Genomic DNA, 25,501 nt, shown 5'->3' on the forward strand with positions numbered 1-25,501 from the left:
AAACGCGTCACAAGGCGATCCGAGGGCAGCAGTGCGAATCCGGGGCCCCTGCAAAGTATGGTTGATACCAGCCACGTGGAAAATGACACGTAAAGCGACCGCGTGGTGTTGCAGCAAGTGGTGTTTGAAAGGTCAAGTGCGTCTCTCCAACGTCCAGATGTTCTTTCGCCGCTCGCTCGTGTGTGAGCAATCCTCATTGTCCACAACCTTTAAAAACGGGCGTCGGCACCCCATCGAACACTCGACAACTCGACAGGATGCCTCGCTCAGAATCCCCCAGGCGGTCGCCGTCGCCGGACCGCGCGGCAAGCAGGAGTCCTTCGCCTGACGAGGCTCCTGTTTCCAAGCGCAAGAGGTATGTTTCCATCTCCATTGCCCTCAACGCGTCCTCGCAGCAAGTGTGTGGGCGAGTCACTGACACTAGGTCTAGGTCTCCTTCTGCCTCTCCCCGCGCGAGGTCGCCGTCCCCGCCGGCACAGCGCCGCCGCCCGCGCTCGCCGAGCGCCGGCCCCGAACCAGTGATCGACGTCCCGCGTGTGCACGATGTCGACCCGGTGCGCAAGCGGCAGCGCGAGGCCGCGATGCTCGAGTCGCAGATCAATGCCGAGCTCAAGGGTGGCGCTGCGAACGGCAACGGCGATGCCGGTACGGTGGCGACGACGACGGACGCCCGCGCCGAGTTTGCCAAGCTGCTCGGGTCGCGTTCTGGCGGCGCGTACATCCCACCTGCGCGCCTGCGCGCCATGCAGGCTGAGGCGAGCAAGGACAAGAGCGGCCCAGAGTACCAGCGTCTGAGTTGGGATGCGCTCCGCAAGAGCATCAACGGTCTGATCAACAAGGTCAACGTGTCCAACATCAAGCATGTTATTCCCGAGCTCTTTGGCGAGAACCTCATCCGCGGCAAGGGCCTTTTCGCGCGCTCCATCATGCGTGCCCAGGCGTCATCGCTGCCCTTCACACCCATCTTTGCGGCTCTTGTTGCTATTGTCAACACCAAGCTTCCCCAGGTCGGCGAGCTGGTCCTCACACGGTTGATTGCCCAGTTCCGTCGTGCCTACAAGCGTAACGACAAGGTGAGTTTTGTTTGGAGACAATGGGAGCTGACATTTTCAGACTGTTTGCAACGCGACTTCGACGTTCATCGCCCACCTCGTCAACCAGTATGTGGCACACGAGATTGTGGCCCTTCAGATTCTTCTGTTGTGTCTGGAGCGCCCTACGGACGACTCTATCGAGGTCGCTGTCGGCTTCATGCGCGAGGTTGGGTTCTTCCTCCAGGAGAACAGCCCCCGCGCCAACACCATGATCTTTGAGCGTTTCCGTGCTGTGCTTCACGAGGGTGCCATCTCGAAGCGTTGCCAGTACATGATCGAAGTCCTGTTCCAGGTCCGCAAGGACAAGTACAAGGACAACCCATCGATTCCCGAGGGCCTGGATCTTGTGGAGGAGGAGGAGCAGATTACGCATCGACTGAGTCTCGACGATGAGCTCAAGGTGCAAGAGGGTTTGAGTAAGTCGAGCGAGGCGTATGCTGGCAGGATTCTGACACCCCCAGATCTGTTCAAGGTTGACCCCAACTTTTTGGAGAACGAGGAGCGTTACCAGGAGATCAAGAAGGAGATTCTCGGTGACTCGGATGACGAGGACGAGTCGGGCAGTGGCAGCGACTACTCTGACGACGAGAGCGAAGCGGACGTCGCCCCCGACAAGGAGGGCATTACCGACATGACCGAGACCAACCTGATGAACCTGAGGCGAACGATCTACCTCACGATCATGAACTCGCTCAACTTTGAGGAAGCTGTGCACAAGCTCCTCAAAGTCAACATCCCCGAGGGCAACGAGATCGAGCTGTGCAACATGATTGTTGAGTGTTGCTCGCAGGAGCGCTCGTACTCCAACTTCTACGGCCTCATCGGCGAGCGTTTCTGCAAGTTGAATCGACTTTGGACCGAGAACTTCCAGGAGGCATTCCAGAAGTACTACGAGACGATCCACCGCTACGAGACCAACAAGCTGCGCAACATTGGCCGTTTCTTCGGACACCTGCTCGCCTCGGACGCCATCTCGTGGGCCGTCCTTCACGTCGTCCACATGAACGAGGAGGAGACGACATCGTCGTCGCGTATCTTTGTCAAGATCTTCCTTCAAGAAATGAAGGAGGAGATGGGCATGAAGAAGATGGTCGAGCGCTTCAAGATTCCCGACCTCCAGCCCGTCTTCGCCAACATGTTCCCTACCGACAACCCACGCAACACGCGTTTCGCCATCAACTACTTTACGCAGATTGGTCTCGGTGCGATCACGGAGGACATGCGTACGTGGCTGCAGAACGCGCCCAAGCTGCTGGCAGCCCAGCACGCGGCGGCGCAGGACAGCTCAGACTCGGACTCGTCGTCCGACCTGTCGTCGGACCTCTCGAGCTCGGACAGCAGCTCGGACTACAGCTCGGACGATTCGCGCTACCGCCGTCGCCGCTCGCCTCCCCGTCGCCGCAGGTACTCGGACGAATCGGACTCGCGCTCCCCGCCCCCTCGCCGCCGGAGGTACTCTGACGAGTCGGACTCTCGGTCGCCATCACCGCCCCCGAGGCGCCGCGACGACTCGCCCCGTAAGCGGACAGCGACCGAGTCGCCGAGGAAGCGTAGCCCTTCGCCTCGCCGCGGCGCAAGGGATGACTCGAGGACGCCACCGCGCCGTCGCGACGACAGCCCTCCCGCTCGTCGTCGTGACGACACTCCCCCCCGCCGCCGTGACGACAGCCCCCCTCCCCGTCGCCGTGACGACTCTCCTCCTCCCCGCCGCCGTGATGACAGCCCCCCTCCCCGTCGTCGCGACGACTCTCCTCCTCCCCGTCGCCGCAATGACAGCCCTCCCCCTCGTCGCCGCGCTGACTCTCCTCCCCGCCGTCGCGATGACACTCCCCCTCGCCGCCGCGACGACAGCCCTCCCCCCCGCCGTCGCGAGAGCCCTCCCCCACCCCGCGCTCGAGAGCAGAGCCCGCCCCGTGCCGCGGCGCCTCCAGTGCACCCCAGTCGCATGGCACAGGTCCCAGTGCATCCCAGCCGCCTGGCTCAGGTGCCCGGTGCCGGACCTGGCGCGCGCCGCGACCCTCCCCCTCATCAACGTCGCTCGCCACCGCGCCGCCGATTCGACGACGACCGCTCGCCTCCCAGGCGGCGGTTTGACGACGGCGGGCGTGACCGTCGCTAAGTCAGTAATGTGTGAGAATAGTACGGCACATAGTAGTGGTTGGCGCAAGATTGATATCGATGCATGATGAATGATGCTACTTCTTCTTCCTCACTTAGAGCTCGTCGTGGACAGTGTCGTCGTCCATCGAAGCCTTGAACTTGTTCCAGTCGAGCCACTCGTCGGCCTCGCCCTCCTTGTCGTCGCTGGAGCCAAACTCGACGCCGTCGAGGATGCTCTCGGCCTTGTCGTGCTCCGTGTCCTCAGGGAGGGGGTTGGCGGCGGTAGGAGGCGCGGGCTTGACCTTGTCCTCGGCGCGCGCAGAGGACGAGACGCCGAGGGAGCGGCGGAGCAGAAGCTCGACGCGCTCAAAGTAGCTGGTGGGGTCGGCGACGTCGAAGCCCGAGCGGACGAGCGTCGTGTCGAACAGCACCGAGATGGTCTGCTTGATCTCGAGCTCCTGTGCACTCGGCTCGTCGTCGCCCTCTGGCAGCTCGATGACGTGCTCGAGCAGGCCCTCGATCAGCGGCGACTTGGGGTTGATCTCGAGCACGCGCGGCAGGTTCTTCATGAGCTGGTACATGGGGTCGTTCTCAGCCTCGGCCTGCGAGGCCATGATGCGCGCCATGTTGGCCGACCAGCCCATCGAGTCTGGTTGCGTTAGCTGGGTGCTAGACGCTCCTCCAAGGCAAGCACTCACCAACAACAATCGTGCACGGCGACGTGACGAGACGGTTGGTCAGGACGACGTCGCTGACCTTGCCCTCGAGCTCCTTCTTGAGCCAGGCAAGGAGAGGCTTGTACGCAATGTTCTGCGCGGCGAGCTCCTTCTTCTCAGCCTCGTCCTCCTCCTCGTCGCCGTACTTGAGGCCCTTCTTGGACACGTCCTGCGCCTGCATGCCCATAAAGTTGTTGAGGGCGCCCATCATGGGCTCGTCGGACGGGAGGTTGAGCAGCAGGATCTCGTACCCGCGCGCCTTGAGCTTCTCGACGAATGGCGAGCGCGAGAGTGCCTGCGTCGTCTCGCCCACGCCGGCAATGTAGTAGATCTGCTTCTGGCCCTCCTTGCGGTTCTCGACGTACTCCTCGAGCGAGGTGAACGGCGAGCGCGTGCTCTCGAACCGGAGGAGCTTGGCAATCTTGATCTTGTCCTTCTGGCTCTCCATCATGCCGATGCGGAGCGCGTTGCCGTAGAGCTTGGAGACCTCCTTGTACTTCTCCGGGTCGTCGCCCGCAAGCTTGGTGAAGAGGTCGATGGCCTTGCGCACGAGGATACGCTGGAGCTGCTTGAGGAAGCGCGAGTTCTGGAGCGTCTCACGGGACACGTTGAGCCTGGGGGTTAGGCTCCGGCACAACTTCATGAACTCACGGAAGGTCGTCAGCGTCAACAGTCACCTTGAGGAAGCTGAGCCAGCGGGGCATGTACTGCTCGCCGAGGTCATCGGTGATGAACACGCGCTTGACCATGAGGCGGACATTGTTCAAGCCGCTGGTGATCTTGGACCAAAAGTCCTTCTCGAGCACAGGCGGGATGTACATGATGGAGCGGAACGAGACGCCCGACTGCGTGTCGCCCTTGAAGTGGGACCAGCCGAGGGGCTCCTGCGTCTGGTCCTTGGCGACGGCCTTGTAGAAGTCGATGTAGTCCTCCTTGGACACGGACTTGGGGTCGCGCATCCAGATGGGCGCCTTGTCGTTGACACGAACGAAGGTGAACTCGTCCTCGTCCTCGTCGTCGTCCTGCGTGTCGGCATCGTCAAACTCCTCGTCCTCGTCCTTGGTCTCGGCCACCTTCGGGGGCTTCTTCTCGCGGATGTAGATCGGGAACGTGGTCGAGAAGGTCGAGTGCTTGTCACTTTACTGTCAGTGGCACCCGCGCAGCCGCCACTCACATCAGTGCCTTGAGGTTGTTGGTCGACAGGAACTGCTCGTCCTCGTCTCCAATGTCGAGAATGATCTCCGTACCCCGGCCGAGCGTGTTACCGCGCGGGTCGGCAAACACCTCGAACGTGTCGCCCGACGCCGTCGACACAAAAGTGTGCTGCACCGGGTCGGGGTGCTCAGCGGTCGCGGGCGGGAGGGACGAGACGCGGACAACAGGCGAGACGAGGAAGCTGGGCGTTAGTGCCTCGCATGTGCCCATTGTTCCCTTACCAAGAGTAGAAGCCGAGGCCTTTCGAAGTCAGCTATTGTCCTCTCCTTGCGTACGACGTGGCACTGCTGAGCAAGTACTCACCAAACTGGCCGATGAGGTTGGAGTCGACGGCGCCGGCGTCGTCGGCGCGCTTCAAGAACTCGTTGGTGCCCGAGCGCGCAATAGTGCCGAGGTTACGAGCGAGCTCGGTCTTGTTCATGCCGATGCCCGTGTCCCGGATAATCAGCTTGCCCGTCTTGCCGCCCTCGTCGAGGTCGACCGTGATGGTGATGTTGGGCTCGCCGGCGCTGAGCACGTCCCGGTCCGTGAGGGACGTGAGGCGGAGCTTCTCGAGCGCGTCGTTGGCGTTGGAAATCACCTCGCGCAGGAACACGTCCTTGTGCGAGTAGAGCGAGTGGATCACGAGCGAGCGGAGGCGCGAGATATCGCTCTGCGGGGTTAGGGCTGCGACAGAAAGTGGAGGCCTCACCTCGTACTTGAACGTCTCGGCCTCTTCGCCGGCGCTGCCGTCGGCCGCCACAAATGGCACGAGTAGCGCTGCTGCGCCGATGAGCAGCTTTTGCAGCTTCATAATGGGAAGAGTCAATGGGTGAGATGGAGCAGTCTCGACAACAACAAAGATCAACTTTCGACGTGGCGCCGATCCTGAAGCGCGTCGGCAATGTCCAGCCAGGCACGGGAGCAAAAGGGGGTCACAGAGGCCCAAGTGGGCCGGAGACGGCGTACAGAGGCAGCATTGCAGGTACTGTCACGACGAGCCAGTGCATATGAGTGTTAATGCTAGTGCGATGAGATACCAAAAAAAAATGAAGTATTGAGTGCAGAGAGGGTGGGGCGTTGGTGGGTGATGATGATGGAGCGGTTCGAGGTTGTGTTACTCCGTTGGAGCAAGCTGGGGAGCAGCTTGGGTGGGGTCGGCAACATGGGCCCTCTCCTCGCTCTCGAGGGCTCGGCGCGACGGGATGTAGACACGCCTCGGCACAGTGCGCTTGGTCTGCAGGCCCTTTGTCCTCTCGATGGGAAGATACTTCTTGCCTACGCTCGTGCCAGTTTCGAGCTTGGACAGGAGACCAGGAGGACACTCCAGACCGGCGTCGACAATGTCGCGCAGAATCTCGTCGAGCTCGGCGGCCGTGTCGTCGTCCAGAGCCGTGTCGCTATCCAAATGGAAGCGGGGGGCAGTGGCCTTGATCACAGAGTTGAAGAACCGGGCGTCGAGCTGGAGGTGTGGCGCGTCGCTGTCCAACTCGGCAAAACGCTTCCGCACGTCCGTGTATAGCTGCCACACCATTGCTTGCGCAGCAATCTGGCGCGGGTACAAGTGGAACTTGGGATCGACCTTGATGCGGAGAGGGTACTGACCGATGCTCATGTCGGGCTTCGAGTTGCCTTCGCTGCCGTACACATCCATCATGGTCGTGAAGATGTGGATCGGGAGCCGGAGCGAGTCGGGCATCTCCTCGTTCTCCAGCTTGTGTCGGCAGACCTGCTTGTACTCGTTGCGGAGAGCAACAAAGAAGATGCGCTGCGCGAGGTTGAACTGACCCGACTTGGCGAGAGCGTTGATCATGGCGGCCCATACGTGGCCGGCGAGCTCAGGCGGGATCGGACGACCACGTTCACCGAGGACAACACCTGTGTCGCGCTCAAGGATCGCAATCTGATGAGCAGTCGTCTCGCGACCGACGCGGAGGAACGGAATGACAGCATAGACGGCCCTCTTGAGCCGCTCTCCTTGCGAAGTAGCGGCGAGGTGCGACAGCAAAGCGGCCAGCGAATGGGCGTCGGGTGTGACCTTGATGGGCTGGCCGCTTGGCGCTGACACCGTCGCGATGGCTGTCGGCCCGACCGCCACTGGCACGGCCTTGTCCCATTTACTAGTATCGACGTTGGAGTCGCCGTGGCGGTCCAAAAGCGTGCCCTTGAACAACACGTCGTCGTACTTCTGGGCTGTCTCATTGTCCTGAGCCAGTGTCGCTCCACGGAATCCCATGTTGGTGACTGTTGTCCTCATAAAGTCCCAGCGGTCGTGGACATACGACACCAGGCGCGTGATTAAACGCGGCTGCTTGAGAGTGTGTACGGCGTACGTGAGGAGTACGACACATGACTTCAGCCCAAGGTCGGGGAGCATGTACCGGCCAGGGCCGTTCATCTGGCGCTGGTGGACAGCGACGCCAGATTCACGCTCGAGCTCAGCTGCTCGGGCAAAGTTTGGTGGAGAGAAGATGAGCGACACCAAGGCGACGTGAACCTGCGTGTGCGCGGTGTACGCCCACGCATTGCTCGCTGGCTCTTCAGAAATCGAATCGGGGTACACGGCGGGGTGGGTGTGCGACTTGCTGAAGCTCGACAGAAGCAGAGGGATAGCCGGAATGGGGAGAGTGCGGGACAGGATGGTGTTGGCAAGCGTTGCAAGCGCGCGCATAGACGCGGCAAACTCGGCAGGCGATGCGGTATGCGGGTCGAGCATGAGCGAGTTGAGAATCTCCTCGATAAGCAGCCGGTGAGGGTGGGGCACCAGCGACGGCGGCGAGGTCGGCAGCGGCATCGGGAACCCACGGAGGCGTTCCCCCGCCGCGTGGCTCTTGGGATGCCACAGATCCAGTCGGTCATGGAGCGACAACGCCTCACCTGGCAAACGCCAGGTGCGCACTCCGCTGAACCACATTTTATGCAGCGCTGAGCTTTTTGTCGTTGTCAGGGCTCGGGATGGCGCGCCGCCTTGATGGAAATCCTCGGCGCGGCCTCCCTCCGCAATACGTCCCTCCATGACCCAAGCTTCGACAAGCAGCGCGTATGTCTTCGCTGCCATGTCGAATCGTCTCTCCCGTAGAGCCTGTTCAATCGCGAGCGAGTAGAGCTGCATTGGGCGTGGGTGGCCGACGGCCTGGAGCCGGTCGATGAGAGCGAGCATTACTCGCAAGTGGTTTGATACCCGGTCGGGCTGCTGCTCCTCGAACGTTGGCTGAGGGAGCTTCTCACTCCTGGGGATGTCGACTACCGGGAACTCTGGGTGCGGTTTGCCGGATACTCTTGTTGGCAAGATCGAGAGCGTGACGAGGGAGAACTGAGGTGGTCTCGATGGGTGGTCTGCCGCCTCGAGCTGGTAGAGCTGGACCCAGAGCATCATGAGCTCCATGGCTAGCACGCCGCGTCGCCGCCGGATAAAGTGGTGGAGAATGACATGCTGCTCGAGGCGGGAAAGCGCGTCGGCGCTCTTCGAGATGCCAAGCGCGTTGAGGAGCTGATGGGGCATTCCGAGCTGCGTCCTCGGTACGTCGTCCAGTGCCAGTCGGATACGGCGGGCCGAGTCGCGCGTCGTGCGAGATGAGGGCGTCGTTGAGGCCGAAGGCGGCGGCGTATACGGCAGGCGCGACGGTCCAGCGCCATACGCCTGGCCGAAGGGCTCCGGGTCGTCGTCCTCTGGTGGTCGGGCGTGCGCCGCGCTGCTACTTGCGAAGCGGTGGCGGCGCACCGCTGCTGCAGCGGTGATGCGCCAGCACCTCTTGGTGGTTATCATTGCGTTGGCAGGCGCGTGGGGTTAGAGCATTGCGTGGTGGTGAGTCGAGGTTGAAGTTGCTTGTTGCCGGGTTGGATCGCACAGTGCGGACACTCTGTCAGGCCCAGCCAGCAAAAGTCAAGCAAGGACAAGGGTTGCCGAGGGGACATTGGGTGTGTAAATGTTAGGGTCAATTCCACGTGGCTAGATTGTTAGGCTCATTTCCCCAGTAAGTATGGGCGGTGCTGGAAACGTGATCAGCATCGGATTGAGTCGAGGGAAGGGGTGCACAGAGAGGGCTGCGCCGCCACCGCCGCCGTCATCTCGCTCGTCGCCATCTCTGTGTGCATCACACAATCACCCACATTCTTCCACGACACACAACATCTACCTCTCCTGTCAGAGACAGGCTTCACGCCTCCCTCCCCCCATCTCTCCACGACTCCCCTCTCCTCCCCACTTTTATATTTGTTCCATTCAGACCATTTTGTTCCACCCTCCAATCAAGCAAACAGGCTGGCCTGAACAACAACCCCGCAACCTAATAGCACCCACGCCATCTCATCCCCCCCCTCCCGTCCCTTGTCGCAAGTCAACTCGCCTCGCGACACCTACTTAAACCCCCCCACATCCTCGAGTCTTGTTGGTACCTCACACCACTCGACCCACACACTACGCCAACTCACCAACTTCCTAGGATGAGCCTCCGCTCTGCACCACCACCTCGACGCTCAAGCCACCAACTCCAGCTCCCCGTCTCATCGTTCAAGCAGCAGCCACCAAGCGCCCTTCCCGGCTCTCCCCGCTCCAACACGCCAACACGCATCCACTCACCCCGAAGCAAGCACGCCCCTAGTACCATGCCATTGGGTGAAGTCGACGGCACTCGCAACGATGGCGCCCCAGCTGGACGCCGACGCGGCCCCCGTAAGCGTGGAGCTCGCGCTTCAGGCAACGGAACTCCGCAAGACGCTGCTGGCTCGGACGCACTAGACACTGGCGACGAGGACCACCCCGAGCTGTTTGAGCTCCTCGGTGTCGCCCCCAGCCCGGCGCCGAAGAAGGGCCTCTTAAGGCTCAACAAGGAACGCATGGATCTCGCGCAAGGCGGCATGGCCACTTCTGCTCCTGTCTCTGGCAGGGAAGACACTGGATCAGAGGCCGAACGGCCCGTGACCCGCTCCCAGCGGGCTTCGCAGGCGTCACCTCCGGCCAACAACAAAAAGACGCAGAAGAAGAAGCGGGGCGGAAAGGCGGCTGCCGAGGCTGCTGCGACACCCGACTCGTCTTTTGACGTGACTTCTCTGAGCCAGTCTCTCCCTACCGAGGGCTTCTTTGCCACTGCCAACGGCAAGAAGGCTGACGGCCAGGGCTGGGACATGCCGCTCGATGCACCGTCCGCCCCTCAGCCGTTGAACTGGCAGCAGCAACTAGGCGCCGAAGACACGCCTTCCAAGCGCTCGACACGTTCTTCAACTGCCGACCAGCGCCGGCGCGCCAAGGGCAGCACCGCTGTGACGCTCAAGCCCGAGCGACCTACACACGACCGCCGCCAGTCGCTTGACCACCACCCCGCAGCGGCAGCGATTGCGTCCATGATGCCGCGCAACCACTCGGCAGCCGCTTTTGACAACTCTCCCTTCCACACTGGCTACAACGTCCACCGGGCTCCCCAGACCCCGGTGCGGACCGCCGCCAACTCTCGCGCCTCGCCCGTGCCCTCGGGCCTGCCTGGCGTGATCTCACTCCCGATCGTGGGCCAGTTCCCGCGCATCAACCAGGCGAGTGGCGTCCCTCTCGGCGGACCAAAGTACGCCGGGCCGACGTTCCACAACTCGCCCCACTCGGCCTCGCTGCCGAAGCCGGATCTTGACGATTTTTAAAAGACCGGCCCCGTCGCTCTCGACATCTCGAATCGAACCTGTATCAGTCTTTCCGAAAAATTGTACGATCTTGTTGTTTGTATGGTTTGTATGGTGTTGAGGAATCAAGCACTGCAAGAAGAACGAGAAGATCAGCACTGCAACAACCCACCAAGCATTGAGTCGGCCCACAACAACACAGCAACAACAACAACACGACACAAAGTCACACACAACCAACACAACACACAGCACACTGTCGGTATCATGCTCCCATACCTTGCATTGGCATCGGGCGTGGCGGGGGTGTGGAGGAGGAGTAGAATTGTAGACGACGAAAATATATAGCAACCCCGGGTGTCGTCAACCGGCCCTGGCGGAGGTGGCATGCAACAGTGACGCCGAGGGGTGTGGGGTGCGGGGGTGTAGAGGGGCCGCGTAGTGAGGAGGCTGGTGCAGGAGTCTGAGCGTAACGTCGTGCTATGCCGGGGGCAGCAGTTCGAGACGGTAGAGAGTCACGCGGCCATGGTGGTCGGACGAGTTCTCAAGGTCGAGTCGGAGGGCGGTGATGGCCGGTGCGTCGGCGGCGTCGGGGTAAGGCAGGCTGGGAAGTCAGCAGTTGTCAGGCCGCGACGCGACACCCACGAGAGCACCTGCCGCCGGTTCACGTCCTCGGGGTACACCCTCCCGGCGGCCTCGAACCCGTTCTCGCCGTCCCGCCGCACGCTGACGAGGATAGAGAGGGCCACAAACCCGCCTTGGAAGGTGAGCGCTATCCGTGCCGGGGTGATCGGGGCCGGGAACCCGAGGACCAGGTGTGCCGGGCTCGAGGGGGCCGTCCATGCCTCGTCGTCTTCGGCGAGGACGGAGGCGCGGCGCGTGCCCGGTGCTGAGGCGGACGCCCTGCGGTGTCAGCTGGGTCACGGAGCCCGCGTACTGGATCTTCGTGCCGCTTGGTATCAGGTCTGCCATGGTATGTATGCAATGTACAACAGCAATGCAATGATCCCCAGCATCATCAACATCGACGATCAATGTATCGAGCCGAGTCACGTGCCACTCTCCCACGGTAGCCCCGCCAAAGTCCAACACCCCCGAAACCACCCCGACTTTCTTTTCGGCGGCGTCGGCAGCCACCACTCATCAACACACACACAATGTCGGTCCGCCCGCTCCTCGCCTCGACGTCCCGCCTCGCGACCGCAGCGACACGCAGGGGCATCATCTCCCCTTCTGCTGCCGCCGCGGCTCCTTCCTCGTCGTCCTCCAAGGGCGCCGCTGGCGGGGTCGACGCGCGCATCTTCTCCGGCATCGACGGGTTCCTCGGCGCCAAGGAGGTGCAGCGGCTCGACGAGTGGCAGGGCGGTCTTTGGGGGAGGTTACAGGAGGAGGTTCGGTGTGAGTTGCGCAGTGCCGCGAGCGGAGCGAGCGGGGCGGCGGCGGACGCTCTACCGCGCCGGCTAAGGCTCGCTCGCTGGCTCGCTCAAGTCTACAACCCCGCACAATGCTAACACCCTCCCTCCAGCCAACCCCCGCCTCGCGCCCATCCGCCTCAAGTGGGACAACGACCGCTTCGACGTCGCCGAGCTGCTTGCGTTCTCTGCGCGCGAGCCGAGCCTGAGCCTTGCGTTCAACTATGCCAGTCTGTTGGTTAACAACTCGTACTTTTTGGAGGGTCTGGTGAGTGCCGAGCGAGCAGCACACGAGCGGAGCGAGTGTGCGAGGAGCAAGGGGTGTAGGAGACAACGGTCGCCGCGCACTCCGCGCTCCGCTACCCGTGGCGCCCCCGTCGCAGCGCTGACGCGCTGCTCCCTAGAACCCCGACACCCCCAAGCCCGTCCCGGCGCAGTTCGCGCCGCTCGAGGACCGCGTGGCGTCGTACGCGAGCGGCATCATCGGCTCGGGCTGGCTGTGGCTCGTCAAGGCCGGCGAGGAGATTGGCGACTTTGACGTCGTGCCGACGTTTGCGGCCGGCAGTCTGCTCGTCACGGCGCGCGCCCAGCGCGGACGGGACGGCGCGCTGCCGCTGTTCGGCACGCCGGCGACCTCTGGCGCCGAGGCCGAGGCGGCTGCGCCCGCGGCTGAGGCTTCGCCCGCCGCTGCCGCTGACGCTCCCGCGGCGCCGCGCTACGCGCGCAAGAAGGCCACGGCCGAGGTCACGCCGCTTGCCGTCCTCAACCTCTTCGAGCTGGCGTACCTTGGCGACAAGTACGGCGTGTTCGCCCGCGAGCAGTACGCGCGCGACTGGTTCAAGAGCCTCGACTGGGACAAGGTGGCCAAGCGCAACGGCCAGTTTGGTGCGTTTTAAGCAGTAGCAGTAGAGACAGACATGCATTGCATCGGGGTGTGGGGGTGTGGGCGGGTGTGGCAGGCTGGGTGTGGCGTGTGGCGGGATGGCCGAGTCGTCAGTTGGCAGAAACCGTGCACGCCGCTATGACAAGAGTGCATATGCTAGATTGACGGAACTCTCTCCGCTCAACACCACGCCCGCTACAACGACCGCAGCTGTACCGCCTCGATAAACTGCAGCAGATCGCCTTTGTGCACCTCGACAAAGCTCTGGTCAAACATGTCCTGCCGCGAGCCGATGCCGCTCTCCTGCGACGCCGAGGTGAAGGCGAGGGAGAACTTGCTAGGGGCGTGTTAGCGTTTCCTACCACAGCTTCGCTTCGCGCAGCCTGGGCCACCTACTTCTTCCGCACGCTGTCAAACTCTGGCGCGCCGGTGAACCCAATGACCGAGTAGATGTCCTTCTCCTCATTCAAGCACGCAAGCACAAACGGCAGTGACTTGGGGTGCTTTCCGTGGTGGCTTTCGCCCTCGGACCACTTGTCGCGCGTCGCGTCGACGAGCCACACTGCCAGACGCGACAGCAGCGCCGGGTGCGAGAAGAGGCGCAGGTCCGGCCCCTCGCTCACTGCCGCGAAGCGGAACGTGCGGAGCTTCTTGATCGACGCCTTGTCGAGGATCGCTGAGCCCTGGCGCACGATCGCGTGGTGCAGCGTCTTGGCGAGGGGAAGAGCATGTCGTAGCTCCTTGATACTGCTGGTCAGTTGCACGCCCACCGCCCACACGTACTCGTCACACGCATCGTATGCCGTCCAAAAGTTGGCAACATGCCACTGCTGCTCCTTCTTCGGGTCGTCTCCCTCGGGCGTGTCCCCTCTTGACGCTGGTGTCGACTCGTCGCCGTTCACCCCACTGTTGCCAATCGGTCGCCACACTTTCAGCCCTCCGAACCACTCGCCGCCACCGGCTCCGCCTTCCACCTCGGTCTCCAGGCGGATGCCGTGGGCCGCTTCCAGAAGAGCTTGCAGCGCCTCGACTGCGTCCGCCGCAGACATGGCAGCTAAGAAGAAGCCGTATGACCGCACAAAGGATGGGTAGACGAGTTCGACCAGGCCGTACTCTGGTGCAATAGCCTCCAGCTTGTTCGGCAGATCCCGCTTGAGCGCCATGTCCATGTGGAGGTACGACTGCTGGGCTTGTTGTAGAGGAAAGCTGGAGTTGGGTTAGCCACTTCTACAGCTCCGCACCCACCCCATCTTGGCCAGCAGACCCCTCAGTCGCTTCTTTCCCTGCTCCTTCCAGATACCCAACCTCCCTGCAACGTAGCCAGAGTGCAGCATCGAGTCGAACAAGTTCCAGTGGCGGAACAAGACGAAGCGAAACTCTTCACTGCTGCTGATGCGCCGGTCGTCTGGGTTGGGCACCTTGGCCGCCTCGGGGTTGAGGCGCGCCACTTCGTCCGACAGCACCTCCTGGTAGATGTCGTACTGGTCGCGGTCTATCTGGGCAGAGGCGTACTGGCATGTGACTGCAATGATCGCCCACCACAACAGGTCATTATCCGCTCGCTCCAGCATTGTGGCCAGGAGATACACCACCTGTGCCGAGCTCATGCCAAAGTGGGTTCCTGCGCTGTAGTAGTTTTCGATACGCCGTGCGTGGGCCTCGCGGGCTGCTGGGGCCATACCCTGGAGGTGTCAGCTTGCCATGAGGGTTTGCAGAGCAGCTTACCCCACGTCTCCTCTTCTTCTTCGGTCGCGATGACCCCTGCCGACCCCGTTTCCGGCCCTCGCCTTCCTCAGTCTCGCTCTCCTCGCCCTCCTCCTCGTCATCGGCTTCTTCCTCATCCTCGTCATCCTCATCGTCGTCCTCATCCTCCTCGTCGTCACTATCTGCCACATCGTTGTACTAGAGACATCAGCATGAATCAAGCCACTGTCCACTCACCTGCAGGGCCTCCCAACTCTTCTTCACCTCGTCGAGCTTGGACTCGTCGCCGTCGCCCCAGATCCAAATCTGGTTGGCCTCGACGCCATCCTCGTCCACATTGTCCACGTCGAACAAGCTCTCCAGCGCCCATGGGCGGTGCGAGTCGATGACGTGAAGGTGAACGCCCGCAGGCAGGTCAAAGAAGGATTCCAAGTTGGGCAGCACAGCGCCAATCGACAGGAGAATCAGAGTGTGCAGCTGTGCCTCGTCAGTAATTGCAGCGTGCGTCTGTGCACTGCCTACCTCTTCCGACTCGAGCGCCTCTGCCGTCTTGTCCTCGAGCTCGGCATAGCCTCCGATAGGAATGATGCGGTACGGAATGTCGTCTTGCCGGAACAAGGACACGAGAATCCTCGAAGCTAACAACCCGTCCTGATGTCATCAGCAGTGTCCTTGGGGCCGTGAAGCACGTACCACGTCAACGCCGACAAAGACGACGACTGAGCCCGAGCCTGATCCGCCTCTCCTGCGGACGCGTGACACAATCGAGCTGTACGCATCCGTGTACGTCAGCTCGAAGGGGCGGAGATCGGGCCCCGGGGGTTGGAGGAGGGGCATGGGACGGGGATGTTGGTGTGTGGAGGGAGGATGGAAGCTGGGCCAGCGCCCGGCTGTCTTGGCGAAGAGGCAGTGCTATGCGTGTGGGAATGAGGCGCGTTCGGAGACCTAGTTATGCTGATGCGGTGATGATGTTGTGGTGAACGAAAGTGTTGTCTAATGCGTTGACTTTGGTAGCTCGCCCTCCACTTGTCGTTGTCGCGACGCGCTCTGGGCAGTCAACATTGTGTGGTCTGTGCGTGTTTTGCATACGTAAAGAAGTTGAACGCGTCTGGGTGGCTGCCACGTGGTATTGTCTTATGTAACAGCAATTAACAGTGCCCCTGGTTGCAGGGTGGGAACCGGAGGGCAGCATGCTGCGCCGGGCATCAAAGGGAAGCGAAGGTGAGCGACGTCAGGGGGGGCCAGCCGTGGTTGTCGACGACATACCCCCTCTGTCGTCTAGAGCCCCTTTCAAACGTCGAGCGTTCCAGGGCACATTGAGTCGTCTGCAAGCCGGTTTGCCGTAAACGTCACGCCAAGAAACCCAGGCAAGTCGCAGTCAGTTCGCAGTATCCAGCCCAGCCAGCCCTGCCCCTCTCGGCCCAACGAGCGTCGCCAGCCCAGCCAGCCCACACACCGGCCTGCGTGCCCAAAACAGATCGAGCCCTCCTCTGCCGACACTATGACGCCGTCGCCCTTGTTCACCAGTCTCAGAGACATTTCCCGCGCAGCAACTCGGGTAATCGACACGGCAGCAGACAAGGCAGCAGACTCGATCATTGACTGGCACGCCGAAGTCAAAACGACGATTGACCGTTCCACTTCATCTCTGTCGTTAGCTCAACAACAAGCTCAGCAACAGTGGGCATCCTCCCAGTTCAACCCCTTTGTACCACCTCTACAACGACCTACTCAAACCTCGTCAACCATGAGCAGCAGCGACCAGGCATCTGTCAACACGAGCGGTACGGGCGAGAGCAAGAAGGAGTCGATCTTTCGCAAGCTGCGCGAGAATGTCGACCACGTCCAGTCTGGCATCTCACGCCTCGGTGTTTCCGTCGCGACCACTTGGAACCCAAACCACCGCCACGACGAGGAGTGGGAGAAGGAGATTGACGCAAAGCTCGAGGCCACCCGCGACAGCCACCGCTTCAGGTCCTTTGCACCCGACCGTCCTGGCAACCTCGTCAAGTGGCACATTGATGGTCATGGTACGTTGTTGTTGCTGCTGCGGAATGCCCGGCGGGCTGGGTCGTTGCTGATCGTGTGAACCACGCAGACTATTTCTGGGCGCTGTCAGAGATCATTGATTCAGCGACAGAGGTGAGTGGGGCACCACCGCCAGTGGCTTCGATGGCTTCTGTGCATTCCGCTGACGCCTGCACAGAGCATCATGATTCTCGACTGGTGGCTCACTCCTGAGCTCTACGTGGGTACACTGGGTCATCGTCGGTGCTAACAGCCTGCACAGCTCCGCCGCCCTGCTGCCTACTTCCCCGAGTGGCGCCTCGACCGCCTTCTCAAGCGCAAGGCTGAGCAGGGCGTCAAGGTGTTCGTGCAGGTGTACAAGGAGGTGGGTACTCCTAGCTGCGCGACGCTGACCCACCAGGTGACCGCATCCATGTCCCTTGGATCCAAGCACACAAAGGTGCGTCACAACGCCCTGGGATGGGCACGGCTGACAGACACAGCACGCCCTCGAGGACCTGCATCCAAACATTGCAGTCATGCGCCACCCTGACCACTCTGGCGGTGAGATTAGGGCGCCACGAACCATACTAGAAGGAGTGCTGACTTGGCGTCACAGGCGAACTCGTGTACTACTTCTCGCACCACGAGAAGCTGTGCATCGTCGACAACAAGGTGGCGGCTATGGGTGGTCTGGACGCGTGCTTTGGACGCTGGGACACGCCCAACCACCCGCTCGCCGACGTCCACCCCGCCAAGTTCGAGGACGCCCTCTTCCCTGGCCAAGGTCCGTGCCCTCTGCGCGCCACACTCGCAGCTAACAGTCCAGACTACAACAACTCGCGCATCATGGACTTCCAGACCGTGGACAAGTACACGTCCAACGCCCTCGCCATTCAGGAGGCTGGCCGTATGCGTGAGTCACGCACGGACCTTGCCTTGGCCTTGGCTAACCCCTGCTAGCGTGGCACGACACATCATTGACCTTCATCGGTCCTTGTGTCGTCGACCTCGTGCAGCACTTCTGCGAGCGCTGGAACTTTGTCAAGGACCTCAAGTATGTGGCATGGGTGGTAGCGAGCTGACAGTGCAGGTACAAGCATGACCACCGCATGGAGTGGCTTGCCCTTCCTCAGCGTGAGTCTTAGTGGTGCGACCACAGAGGGCCCTGCTAACATCCTTAGCTTGGGAAAGCGTGTACGCTAAGAGGCAGGCTGAGATGATGGAGAAAGACTCGCAGCTCCGCGATGACCACCCGCACCTCCACAAATGGAAGGAGGTGAGTGGCGATGCCATGCAGTTGACTGACAACCTCAGCTCGGTCGTCAGTTCGCGCACCCCTACCACTGGCCGCCGTCAGATCTTCCCCGCGCGTCGGAGCCCGTTCCAGAGGGCACCTGCCGTGTGCAGGTGCTTCGTTCGGCGGCTGATTGGAGCCACGGTATTTTGACCGAGGACAGCATTCAAGGTGCGTGTGGCGAGACTTGCCTCCCTTCGGCGCTGACACTGCACAGAGGCGTACATTAGCTTGATTCGCGAGGCCAACCACTGTATCTATATTGAGAACCAATTCTGTGAGTGCACGAAAGATCCCAGTGGCCAGTGCTAACATTGTCCAGTGTAAGACGACCATCATCGCAATTATGGCAATCTAACGATATCAGCATTACTACCACTCGGGTCGGAAACCCTGTAAAGAATCTTATCGGTGGGTAGCGGCAAGACGGTCTGTCTGTCTCATGGCTAACAATCCCCAGGTGCTGCGCTTGTTGAGCGTATCCTGTCTGCTGCCAAGGATGGCCGCAAGTTCAAGATCTATGTTCTTATCCCAGAGGTCCCGTAAGTTGCTCCCTCCGTCTTCCCTGCGCTGCTAACATGCCCTAGTGCTTTCGTATGTCTACTGAGGCCCTCTCATGTCTAACCCTGCAGCCCGGCAACATCCAGACCAACTCGGGCCTCAAGGCTATCATGGAGGCCCAGGTGAGGCTGAAGCCCTAGGTCCCACTGACCCCATTCAGTACCGCTCCATCAACCGTGGCGGTCAATCGATCCTTGAGCGCGTCAAGGAAGAGGGCGTCAACCCGTAGGTCTGTAGTCTGGGGACGTTGCTGACCTGCCAGGGACGACTACATCTCTTTCTGGAATCTGCGTAGCTACGATCGTATCAACGCCCCCAAGGAGACCATCAGAGAGATGGAGGAGAAGGTGAGGGAGTGACATGAAGGGCACTGCTGACAACAGTCTGGTGTCGAGTTCCACGAGGCCCAGGTTGCTCTCTCGCGCGTCTATGTCGGCGACCCGGGAGAGAAGGCCGACGACGACGCGGTGGTGTACATTGAGAAGACGCACGACCAGCTCACCAAGGGGGACAACACCAACAAAAAGGGCAAGAGTGCCCAAGATGTTGTCAAGCTTCCTAGGACTGTCGAGGAGGTGAGCGGCCTCATGAATGATTAGCTAACGCTCGCAGGCCAAGAACATCATTCGCAAGTTCGAAAGTGCAGCGGTGAACAACATTGGTGATGTGTAAGTGGTCGTGAACAGGAGTGAGGATTGACCTAACCCATTGCAGTCCGGACAACGGTGAGGCCGACGATCTTCAACGTGGACGAGACTGACACAGTTTAGTTTGCCAGGACGCGCTGCGGTCAGGCGTCAACGTCAAGACCGAGGCTTGGGCTGGAACCGAGCAGGAGGAGCTCGACAGCATCGTCACAGAGGTGAGACTGGCGTTCCGGTCAGCACTGACTCTGTCCAGCAATGCTACATCCACACCAAGCTCATGATTGTGGACGACCGCCGTATCATCTGTGGCAGTGCCAATCTCAACGACCGTAGCCAGAGGGGCGACCACGACTCGGAGATTGCCATTGTCATTGGTACGTGCAGCCATCCGACCCGGTAGACAGCCAGACTAACGCTCCTCCAGAGGACAATGACATGATCGAGACGACGATGAACGGCAAGAAGTACATGGCCGGCAAGCTTGCCGCGTCTTGGCGTCGCTCTCTGATGCGCGGTGGGTCGGGTTGATCCGAACCCATACTGACGGATACAGAGCACCTTGGCCTTTCCGCTCCTCTGCCACCCCAGCTTCCTACAAACCAGCCCAACGACAACATGAAGGCTGCGCCAGTCCACAACCACTACGACTTTGGCTCGCCCGATGATCTCGCGGTTGCCGATCCGCTGTCGGACGAGTTTGTCAACCTGTGGAACACGACTGGCAAGACGAACCGTGAGATCTTTGAGCACATCTTCCGCTGTGTGCCCACGGACAAGGTCCGCAACTGGGCCCAGTACGGAGAGTACATCCGCGCCAGTGGTAGCATCAAGGTGAGTGCTTGTCGACGGTGACGACACTGGCGGTGCTGACTCTTCGTCAGACTGGCCACGTCGCGCATGCCGCCCTGTCGGTCCAGGAGGTCAAGAACGACCTGTCCAAGATCCGCGGCCACCTCGTGGACATGCCGATCCACTTCCTCGAGGAGGAGGCCTACCTGACTGAAGGCGACTTTATGTCTGTCAACTCGGTCACCCTGGCCATCTACATCTAAGCAGCTAGCAGCACCCTTCCCTGTACTGTAGCCCTTGGCCCCATTCCATGGTGAACAATGCCGTAGTAATATGTCTGTCATTACACTATTACATCCAGATGCAGACTGTGGATACTTTCTGCAGGTGGCAGAGTAGTACAGGCTAAAGATATGGTGGTACAATAGATCTAGTAGGCAGCTGCGGTAACCTTTGAAGGTGGTACGGGGACGCTCTCGGCAGACTCGTCGCCGCTCGCGCTACCGCTGCTGCGGTTCTGGTTTTGAAGTCCGGGGACAGGCTTGCGCCTGACGTTTCGGGGGGATGTGGGCGAGTTGTTGGGGTCACCAAACTCAAAGTTGGCCGTGGCGGGCGAGAGGGGGACGTTGCCGCCCGAGGCACTGAGCGAGCCCGACGGGCCATGCGAGCGCGGCGGCGGCGGGATGGGCATGATGGTGTGCCCAGCGGCCGCAGCCATGTCGGCGGGCGTGAAGTGCGTGTGGGTAGTGGAGAATGGGGTCGAGATGTTGATGGCAGAGATCTCGCTCTCATCCTTTCCGCGGCGGCCGCCAAAGGAGAAGAGACGCGACGCGAACCCGTCCTTGCTCTTCGCTGGCGCGGTGGAGGCGTGCGGGTCGGTGCTAGGGCCATTGAACATTCCAAACTCGTTGGTAGAGTCGGGCAGGCTGCGAGGCTGGAACGGTGGGCTGCGCATGCTCTGGAAGGACGACTGCTGTCCCATCGCCTGTGGGTTGGCGGGGAAGAGGCCAATGGGGATCTGCGGCTCCTCCACAGGGATGATCGGCGACGAGATGTTTGGATCACCGCCACGGTTCGGGTCCACAGGGTAAGTCGGGTAGTTGCCAGAGGGAGCCTTCGACTTGGGGCGCAGCATGACCTTTGAGCTAGCTCTGCGAAGCCCGCGTAAGCTCATCGAAGGCGGCCTTTGACGCCCTGGGGTCGTCGGCATCGTGCCATTGGAGATGGCACCAGGAGACGGCGTGATAGGAATCGACCCGAGAGGCGGTGTGTTGGGCACCTTGATTGTGCCAACCTTCTCAGTGGGGAGGTACTTGGCTGGCACCTCGGGGGTGGCGAAGTCGGGAGTGGGAGGGCGGGGCGGCCGCTTCGGTGCTTCTGACTTGGCACTCTTGATGGAGTGGTCGCTTCCGCGCTGGGCCATCTCGTGGTGCAGCTTGTTGGAGCCAGAAGTAGAGCGCGTGTGCGTCATGGACCGCGCCTCTGGGTCGGCCGCAGCCATCGAGCCGTGGTTCGAAGGCGGCGAGGTGCCCGCTGAACCTGTCGACGTGTGGGCGTCTGGGTACCGCTTTCCTGGCGGGACAAGGGGCGAGTGGCGCCGGGGGCTCTCGGGCTGGAGATAAGGTAGTCTGCTTGAGCCACGGCGGGGCAAAGCAGCACCCGCCGCATTGACACCTGCTCCATTGAGAGGCGAGGCCTTCTCGCCGACGCCGCGGCGCTGCTGAAGCGCAGAGGGCGAGTTGAAGTGGATGTCTCGGGGAGACAGGTCGCGCATGACTGAGCGGCGGGTCAGTAAGGTGTTTCCACCGGGCATCGTATCCACTTACGCTTCTCCAGGTTGTTGAGCTGGTCGGCCATGACGATGCCACTGCCGCGGTGGTCGGACGGCGAGAGTTGGGGGGAGAGCAGTCCAGGGCTGTCGGGGGTGACACTCGTGGGCGGGCCGCGCTCCAAGGGAGGGACACCATTGGGGATGGGACGCGGGAGGGCAATCGGGCTGGCCAACAGGTCGGTGCTGCTACGATGCGCATCGAGCATCGCAACAACGTCGCCGAGCTCACTGCGTTCACCGTCTTCCGAGAGGGTGTTGGACTGCCTGACGCCGTTGGGTGCCACAGCGCGATTCAGGCCAAGTCCGTGAAGCTCCCCATCGTGTTCGTTGAGCTCGCGGGATGTCGAAGGCGGGTCGTCGGCATAGTCATATGTGTGTGAGCTGTCAGCCAGAGCGGCGTATCCGACAGCCGCAGCTGCGGCCTCGGCGAGCTCGGCCTGTTCGCGTTCCTCCATTTCTCGCTGCTTGCGCTCCCTCTCGGCGCGAGTGGCCGCTTCGCGCTTCTCTGCTTCGCGGACCCGCTCCTTCTCCAGCTGCTCTCGTTTGAGTCGCTCTTCCTCCTCGATGCGCTCTCGCTCGAGCCGTTCCTGGAGTTCGATACGCTCCTGTTCGATACGCTCCTGCTCGAGACGTTGAGCCTCGATGCGTTGTTGCTCGAGACGCTGTTGTTCGAGACGGCGCTCCTCTTGCTCCTTGCGCTCCTGTTCCACGCGCACTCGTTCGAGCCGTTCGGCTTCGAGGCGCTCTTGTTCCAATCGCTCGGCTGCGAGGCGCTCCTTCTCGAATCGTTCCGCCTCTATGCGTTGCTGCTCGAGTCGTGCAGCCTCGACACGTTCCCGCTCCAGCCGCTCTGCCTCGAGACGCTCGGCTTGGAGGCGTTCCTGCTCCAGGCGCTCCTGTTCCAGACGCTCCTGCTCTCGCCGCTCCACCTCGAGTCTCTCCTGCTCTTGCCGTTCGAGTTCCTGCTGCTCCAACAGCCTCTTCTGTTCCAATCGCTCGGCTTCGGCTCTCTCCGCTTCGAGTTCCAAGTCGCGAAGGAAGCGCGGGCGCTCATCGTTGAGTTTACCGACAAGAGCCAGTTCCCGAACCCCGCCCTCGGAGCCCAACTTGCGAGATGGACCCCCTGAGCGGAGCCAGCCCTCAAACCAAGGCGCCTCATCGGGGTCAATGTCGAACTCGATTGTTCCAAACAATGATGTCGACGGAGGAATGCTGGCCGTGATGGATGCCGGTGTGCGGGGAGAGAATGACGACACTGACGAGCCCGTCTGAGACGAGTTGGAGGGGAATCTCGACTCGGGCGGGTTGGACAGGTTTCGGACTCGGTGGTGATGGTTTGTGTGTGGGAGGATCGGGTCGGGGGCAGGGGCGAACACGCCATGGGAGAGATTGGCGGCTGGCGGAGAGGTAAAGGCCTTTTTGGGCGTCGCGACTGGCGTGTTTGTTGGCGAGTTTGTCGATCGCGAAGAAGAGTTGGGGAACAATGTACTCCAGGCTGCAGGTGTGATCTGAGGCCCAACATCGAGGTCTGTTGTTGTGCCATAGCTCGCCGTCGATTCGCGCGAGCCGTGAGACTCTGCCGGCAGTTGAGGTCCCATATACACTGTGATGCCAGCTATTGAAGGAAGGCCAAACTCGCGGGCAATGGCGACGAGCATCATGTTGAGCGTGGGCTGCAGAGGAATGAGCCGGCCACGACGCCAGCGTCGAAGCCGTTCTCGTTCCACGCTGATGTCAGGCGAGCCAGACTGCTGTCGAACGAGCAGAGAAGCCGGCGGGATGACGGCAACGGCCTGCGACTGCGCCGACTGCTTCTGGGAGCCTGTCCGTGGATAGGACCCAGTCCGAGGGGAACCAGCGAGCTCACGATCCCGGAATGGTGACGGGGCCTCTGGGAGACTGGGAATGACGATACCAAAAGTCTGGGCGATACGACCAAGCTGGGCTGGTGTTAAAGGATTTCTTGGTGGTGGATAGTATCGAGGCGTGGGCGAGTGCATGTCGCCGCTGCTGCTGTCGTCGGCCTCGCCATGGGAGGCAGCGCCGGAGGACATGGCCCGCTCCTTGCCCTTTATACTTGTTGGTGTTGGGTATGTGTGATGGAGCCGAGGGGAGCCAAAGTGCGATGGGCCGCCTGGTTTGGTGCTAGGCCTTGGGTGGCCGCCATGGTGCGCGACGGGTGCTGGTATGCTCGACGCAAAGGCGGCCAAGGGCGGAGGAGGTGAGGCGAGGGAGAAGCGCGGCGAGCGTGCTGTGCCGGGTGGACTGGCAAAGCGGGCCGAGGAGGGAGGGGGTGGCCATGCAACGAGCTCGTCGTGGATGATGGGGGCATTCGATCCGAGGTTGAGGGCTGGTGTTGGGGACAAGGGTGGTGACGTCCCAAAGCGCGAGCTTGTTGGTGGTGGTGGCCATGCTACGAGGGGGTCTCGCAGGACTGGGGCGTTTGACCCGATCGCCATGGCGAAGCACAAAGTCTTGTAATGTGGATGATCAACGTTGGCAAGGATGGGCTCACCACGTCGATAAAGTGGAGGAGGGAGGGGGCGCGCGCTCGGGGCAGGTGGTCAATGACTGGCGGCGTTGGCGCGCGGCGCTCAACGGGGGGCTCGGGGGCTCGAGGGGCTCGGGTCGTCGGAGGTGGTGGTGGTCGGTGTGGTTTGGGGCGCGCGTCCTGGCGGTGTCCACTAGCGTGTCGAGCGATGGCGTTCGGGGAGATGGTGTTGGTGAATGAATTCAGCCCGGGAGGAAGGTGCGCGCCTAAGCAGAGGGCATGCTGCGGATGCGATGTGAAGGAGGGGGGCGAAGGATACAAAGGCCGAGGATGTTGATGATGATGATGATGATGATGGTCGCGTGTGTGTGTGTGCGTGTGTCGGTGCGCGCGTGTGGGATGTCGTCGGATGCAAGATTGTCGTCGGCCTGCGCGTTTGTGGTGTCGATTGCGATGTGTGGCTTTTCCTTTGTAATGAGAAATGCTGGGTCGCGGCTTTGGGCTTTCTTTTGACGGGCCCCAGGGAAGTGGGTGTGCACACTAAACACACGCGCGTGCAAAAGAAAAGAGGGGTTGAGGGGGAGGAGGGAGGAAGGTGGGAGGTGTAGCACAACGAGGACGACAGTCCGGCCCAGGGTCATCAGTGTGCATACATTTTACTTGAATCTGGCCCCTGGCGCGTCCAAGTCGAACAAACAGCAGCATGCAAGCAGCAGCAGCAGCGTCAACACGGGACCTGGCGCAAAAGCTCCGGGCTCCGACGAAATGCATCATCAGCACGGCGCAGGCGTCGTAGACTGGCCTGCATCTACTGCTTGCTTGCTAGTGACTGTTTCAACCCCGCGGCCAAGGAACAATGTTGACAGCAGCAACGAGGGGCTCGTGTAGGACGTGTCGGGCACGGCGCGTCGTCGCAAAAGCCTGTGCGGGGGCGTCGGTCAGCGCGAGGGCGCGCGCGCGCGCGACGAGCGCGACGCAGATCGACGAGGTGCGTATGCGCGCGACCGACACTGGGGCGTCAGTTGGGGCATGTTGGATTGAGGCCTAAGGCGAGCCCTCTGCCGGTTGCCATGGACGACTGGGCCAGCGAGCGAGTGACCGACCTAGCAAAGCATGCAGGCCGCGACGACCCCTGTTTTCCCTTTTTGGCTGACTCGAGCAAGGGCAC

The 25,501-nt window shown here is 61.5% G+C and overlaps 9 protein-coding genes across 12 annotated transcripts; 4 read left to right on the forward strand and 5 right to left on the reverse strand.

Annotated features, from left to right (window-relative positions):
* Positions 1–180: 180 nt before the first annotated feature.
* Positions 181–3,213, forward strand: CWC22 (Pre-mRNA-splicing factor CWC22; the record flags this gene model as incomplete). Its single annotated transcript, XM_062767713.1, has 4 exons — positions 181–355; positions 431–1,073; positions 1,114–1,510; positions 1,556–3,213. The coding sequence occupies exons 1-4, from the start codon at positions 258–260 to the stop codon at positions 3,211–3,213; spliced, it is 2,796 nt and encodes a 931-aa protein (XP_062623697.1). The 5' UTR covers positions 181–257.
* On the reverse strand, positions 2,977–5,947 carry HSP90B1 (Endoplasmin). Its single transcript, XM_062767714.1, has 7 exons — positions 5,817–5,947; positions 5,429–5,777; positions 5,347–5,365; positions 5,085–5,306; positions 4,562–5,047; positions 3,893–4,524; positions 2,977–3,843 (listed from the first exon to the last, which is right to left on the reverse strand). The coding sequence occupies exons 1-7, from the start codon at positions 5,916–5,918 to the stop codon at positions 3,308–3,310; spliced, it is 2,346 nt and encodes a 781-aa protein (XP_062623698.1). The 5' UTR covers positions 5,919–5,947; the 3' UTR covers positions 2,977–3,307.
* A 274-nt stretch (positions 5,948–6,221) lies between these two features.
* On the reverse strand, positions 6,222–8,870 carry LOC62_01G001234 (uncharacterized protein; the record flags this gene model as incomplete). Its single annotated transcript, XM_062767715.1, has 1 exon — positions 6,222–8,870. One exon carries the CDS (start codon positions 8,868–8,870, stop codon positions 6,222–6,224), a length of 2,649 nt encoding a protein of 882 aa, XP_062623699.1.
* Positions 8,871–9,187: 317 nt separating this feature from the next.
* Positions 9,188–11,683, reverse strand: nr2c2ap (Nuclear receptor 2C2-associated protein; the record flags this gene model as incomplete). Its single annotated transcript, XM_062767717.1, has 3 exons — positions 9,188–11,315; positions 11,357–11,614; positions 11,649–11,683. The coding sequence occupies 3 exons, from the start codon at positions 11,681–11,683 to the stop codon at positions 11,192–11,194; spliced, it is 417 nt and encodes a 138-aa protein (XP_062623701.1). The 3' UTR covers positions 9,188–11,191.
* Positions 9,548–10,732, forward strand: LOC62_01G001235 (uncharacterized protein; the record flags this gene model as incomplete). Its single annotated transcript, XM_062767716.1, has 1 exon — positions 9,548–10,732. One exon carries the CDS (start codon positions 9,548–9,550, stop codon positions 10,730–10,732), a length of 1,185 nt encoding a protein of 394 aa, XP_062623700.1.
* A 169-nt stretch (positions 11,684–11,852) lies between the features above and the next one.
* Positions 11,853–13,058, forward strand: SPBC3H7.04 (Putative 37S ribosomal protein S26B, mitochondrial). Its single transcript, XM_062767718.1, has 3 exons — positions 11,853–12,109; positions 12,237–12,391; positions 12,528–13,058. The coding sequence occupies exons 1-3, from the start codon at positions 11,869–11,871 to the stop codon at positions 13,017–13,019; spliced, it is 888 nt and encodes a 295-aa protein (XP_062623702.1). The 5' UTR covers positions 11,853–11,868; the 3' UTR covers positions 13,020–13,058.
* A 122-nt stretch (positions 13,059–13,180) lies between these two features.
* On the reverse strand, positions 13,181–15,639 carry sna41_1 (Cell division control protein 45). Of its 2 annotated transcripts, XM_062767719.1 has the most exons (7): positions 15,404–15,639; positions 15,233–15,361; positions 14,948–15,187; positions 14,732–14,908; positions 14,252–14,688; positions 13,403–14,212; positions 13,181–13,343 (listed from the first exon to the last, which is right to left on the reverse strand). In XM_062767719.1, exons 1-7 carry the CDS (start codon positions 15,545–15,547, stop codon positions 13,202–13,204), a joined length of 2,079 nt encoding a protein of 692 aa, XP_062623703.1. In that variant the 5' UTR covers positions 15,548–15,639; the 3' UTR covers positions 13,181–13,201. The 2 variants fall into 2 exon arrangements, with proteins under 2 accessions (XP_062623703.1, XP_062623704.1); XM_062767720.1 differs by having other exon boundaries at positions 14,948–15,361.
* Positions 15,640–16,248: 609 nt separating this feature from the next.
* On the forward strand, positions 16,249–24,756 carry pld1_2 (the record flags this gene model as incomplete). Of its 3 annotated transcripts, XM_062767721.1 has the most annotated exons (29): positions 16,249–16,740; positions 16,809–16,852; positions 16,917–16,958; positions 17,001–17,102; positions 17,139–17,177; positions 17,221–17,281; positions 17,337–17,504; positions 17,547–17,633; positions 17,681–17,774; positions 17,811–17,854; positions 17,902–17,996; positions 18,035–18,185; positions 18,232–18,291; positions 18,321–18,330; positions 18,382–18,425; positions 18,475–18,556; positions 18,602–18,608; positions 18,647–18,697; positions 18,736–18,800; positions 18,838–18,922; positions 18,959–19,150; positions 19,188–19,243; positions 19,290–19,300; positions 19,346–19,437; positions 19,476–19,596; positions 19,647–19,736; positions 19,776–20,053; positions 20,104–21,787; positions 21,838–24,756. In XM_062767721.1, the coding sequence occupies 28 exons, from the start codon at positions 16,458–16,460 to the stop codon at positions 20,272–20,274; spliced, it is 2,625 nt and encodes an 874-aa protein (XP_062623706.1). The 3 variants fall into 3 exon arrangements, with proteins under 3 accessions (XP_062623706.1, XP_062623705.1, XP_062623708.1); XM_062767722.1 differs by having other exon boundaries at positions 17,337–17,633; XM_062767723.1 differs by lacking the exons at positions 16,249–16,740; positions 16,809–16,852; positions 16,917–16,958; ... (23 more) ...; positions 19,776–20,053; positions 20,104–21,787 and having other exon boundaries at positions 22,034–22,218; positions 22,258–22,969.
* PF14_0175_1 (uncharacterized protein) lies at positions 20,442–23,896 on the reverse strand (the record flags this gene model as incomplete). The annotated part of the gene is made up of 2 exons (XM_062767724.1): positions 20,442–21,787; positions 21,838–23,896. 2 exons carry the CDS (start codon positions 23,894–23,896, stop codon positions 20,442–20,444), a joined length of 3,405 nt encoding a protein of 1,134 aa, XP_062623707.1.
* Positions 24,757–25,501: the final 745 nt, after the last annotated feature.

Source organism: Vanrija pseudolonga, chromosome 1, assembly GCF_020906515.1.
Source record: "Vanrija pseudolonga chromosome 1, complete sequence".
NCBI lineage: Eukaryota > Fungi > Basidiomycota > Tremellomycetes > Trichosporonales > Trichosporonaceae > Vanrija > Vanrija pseudolonga.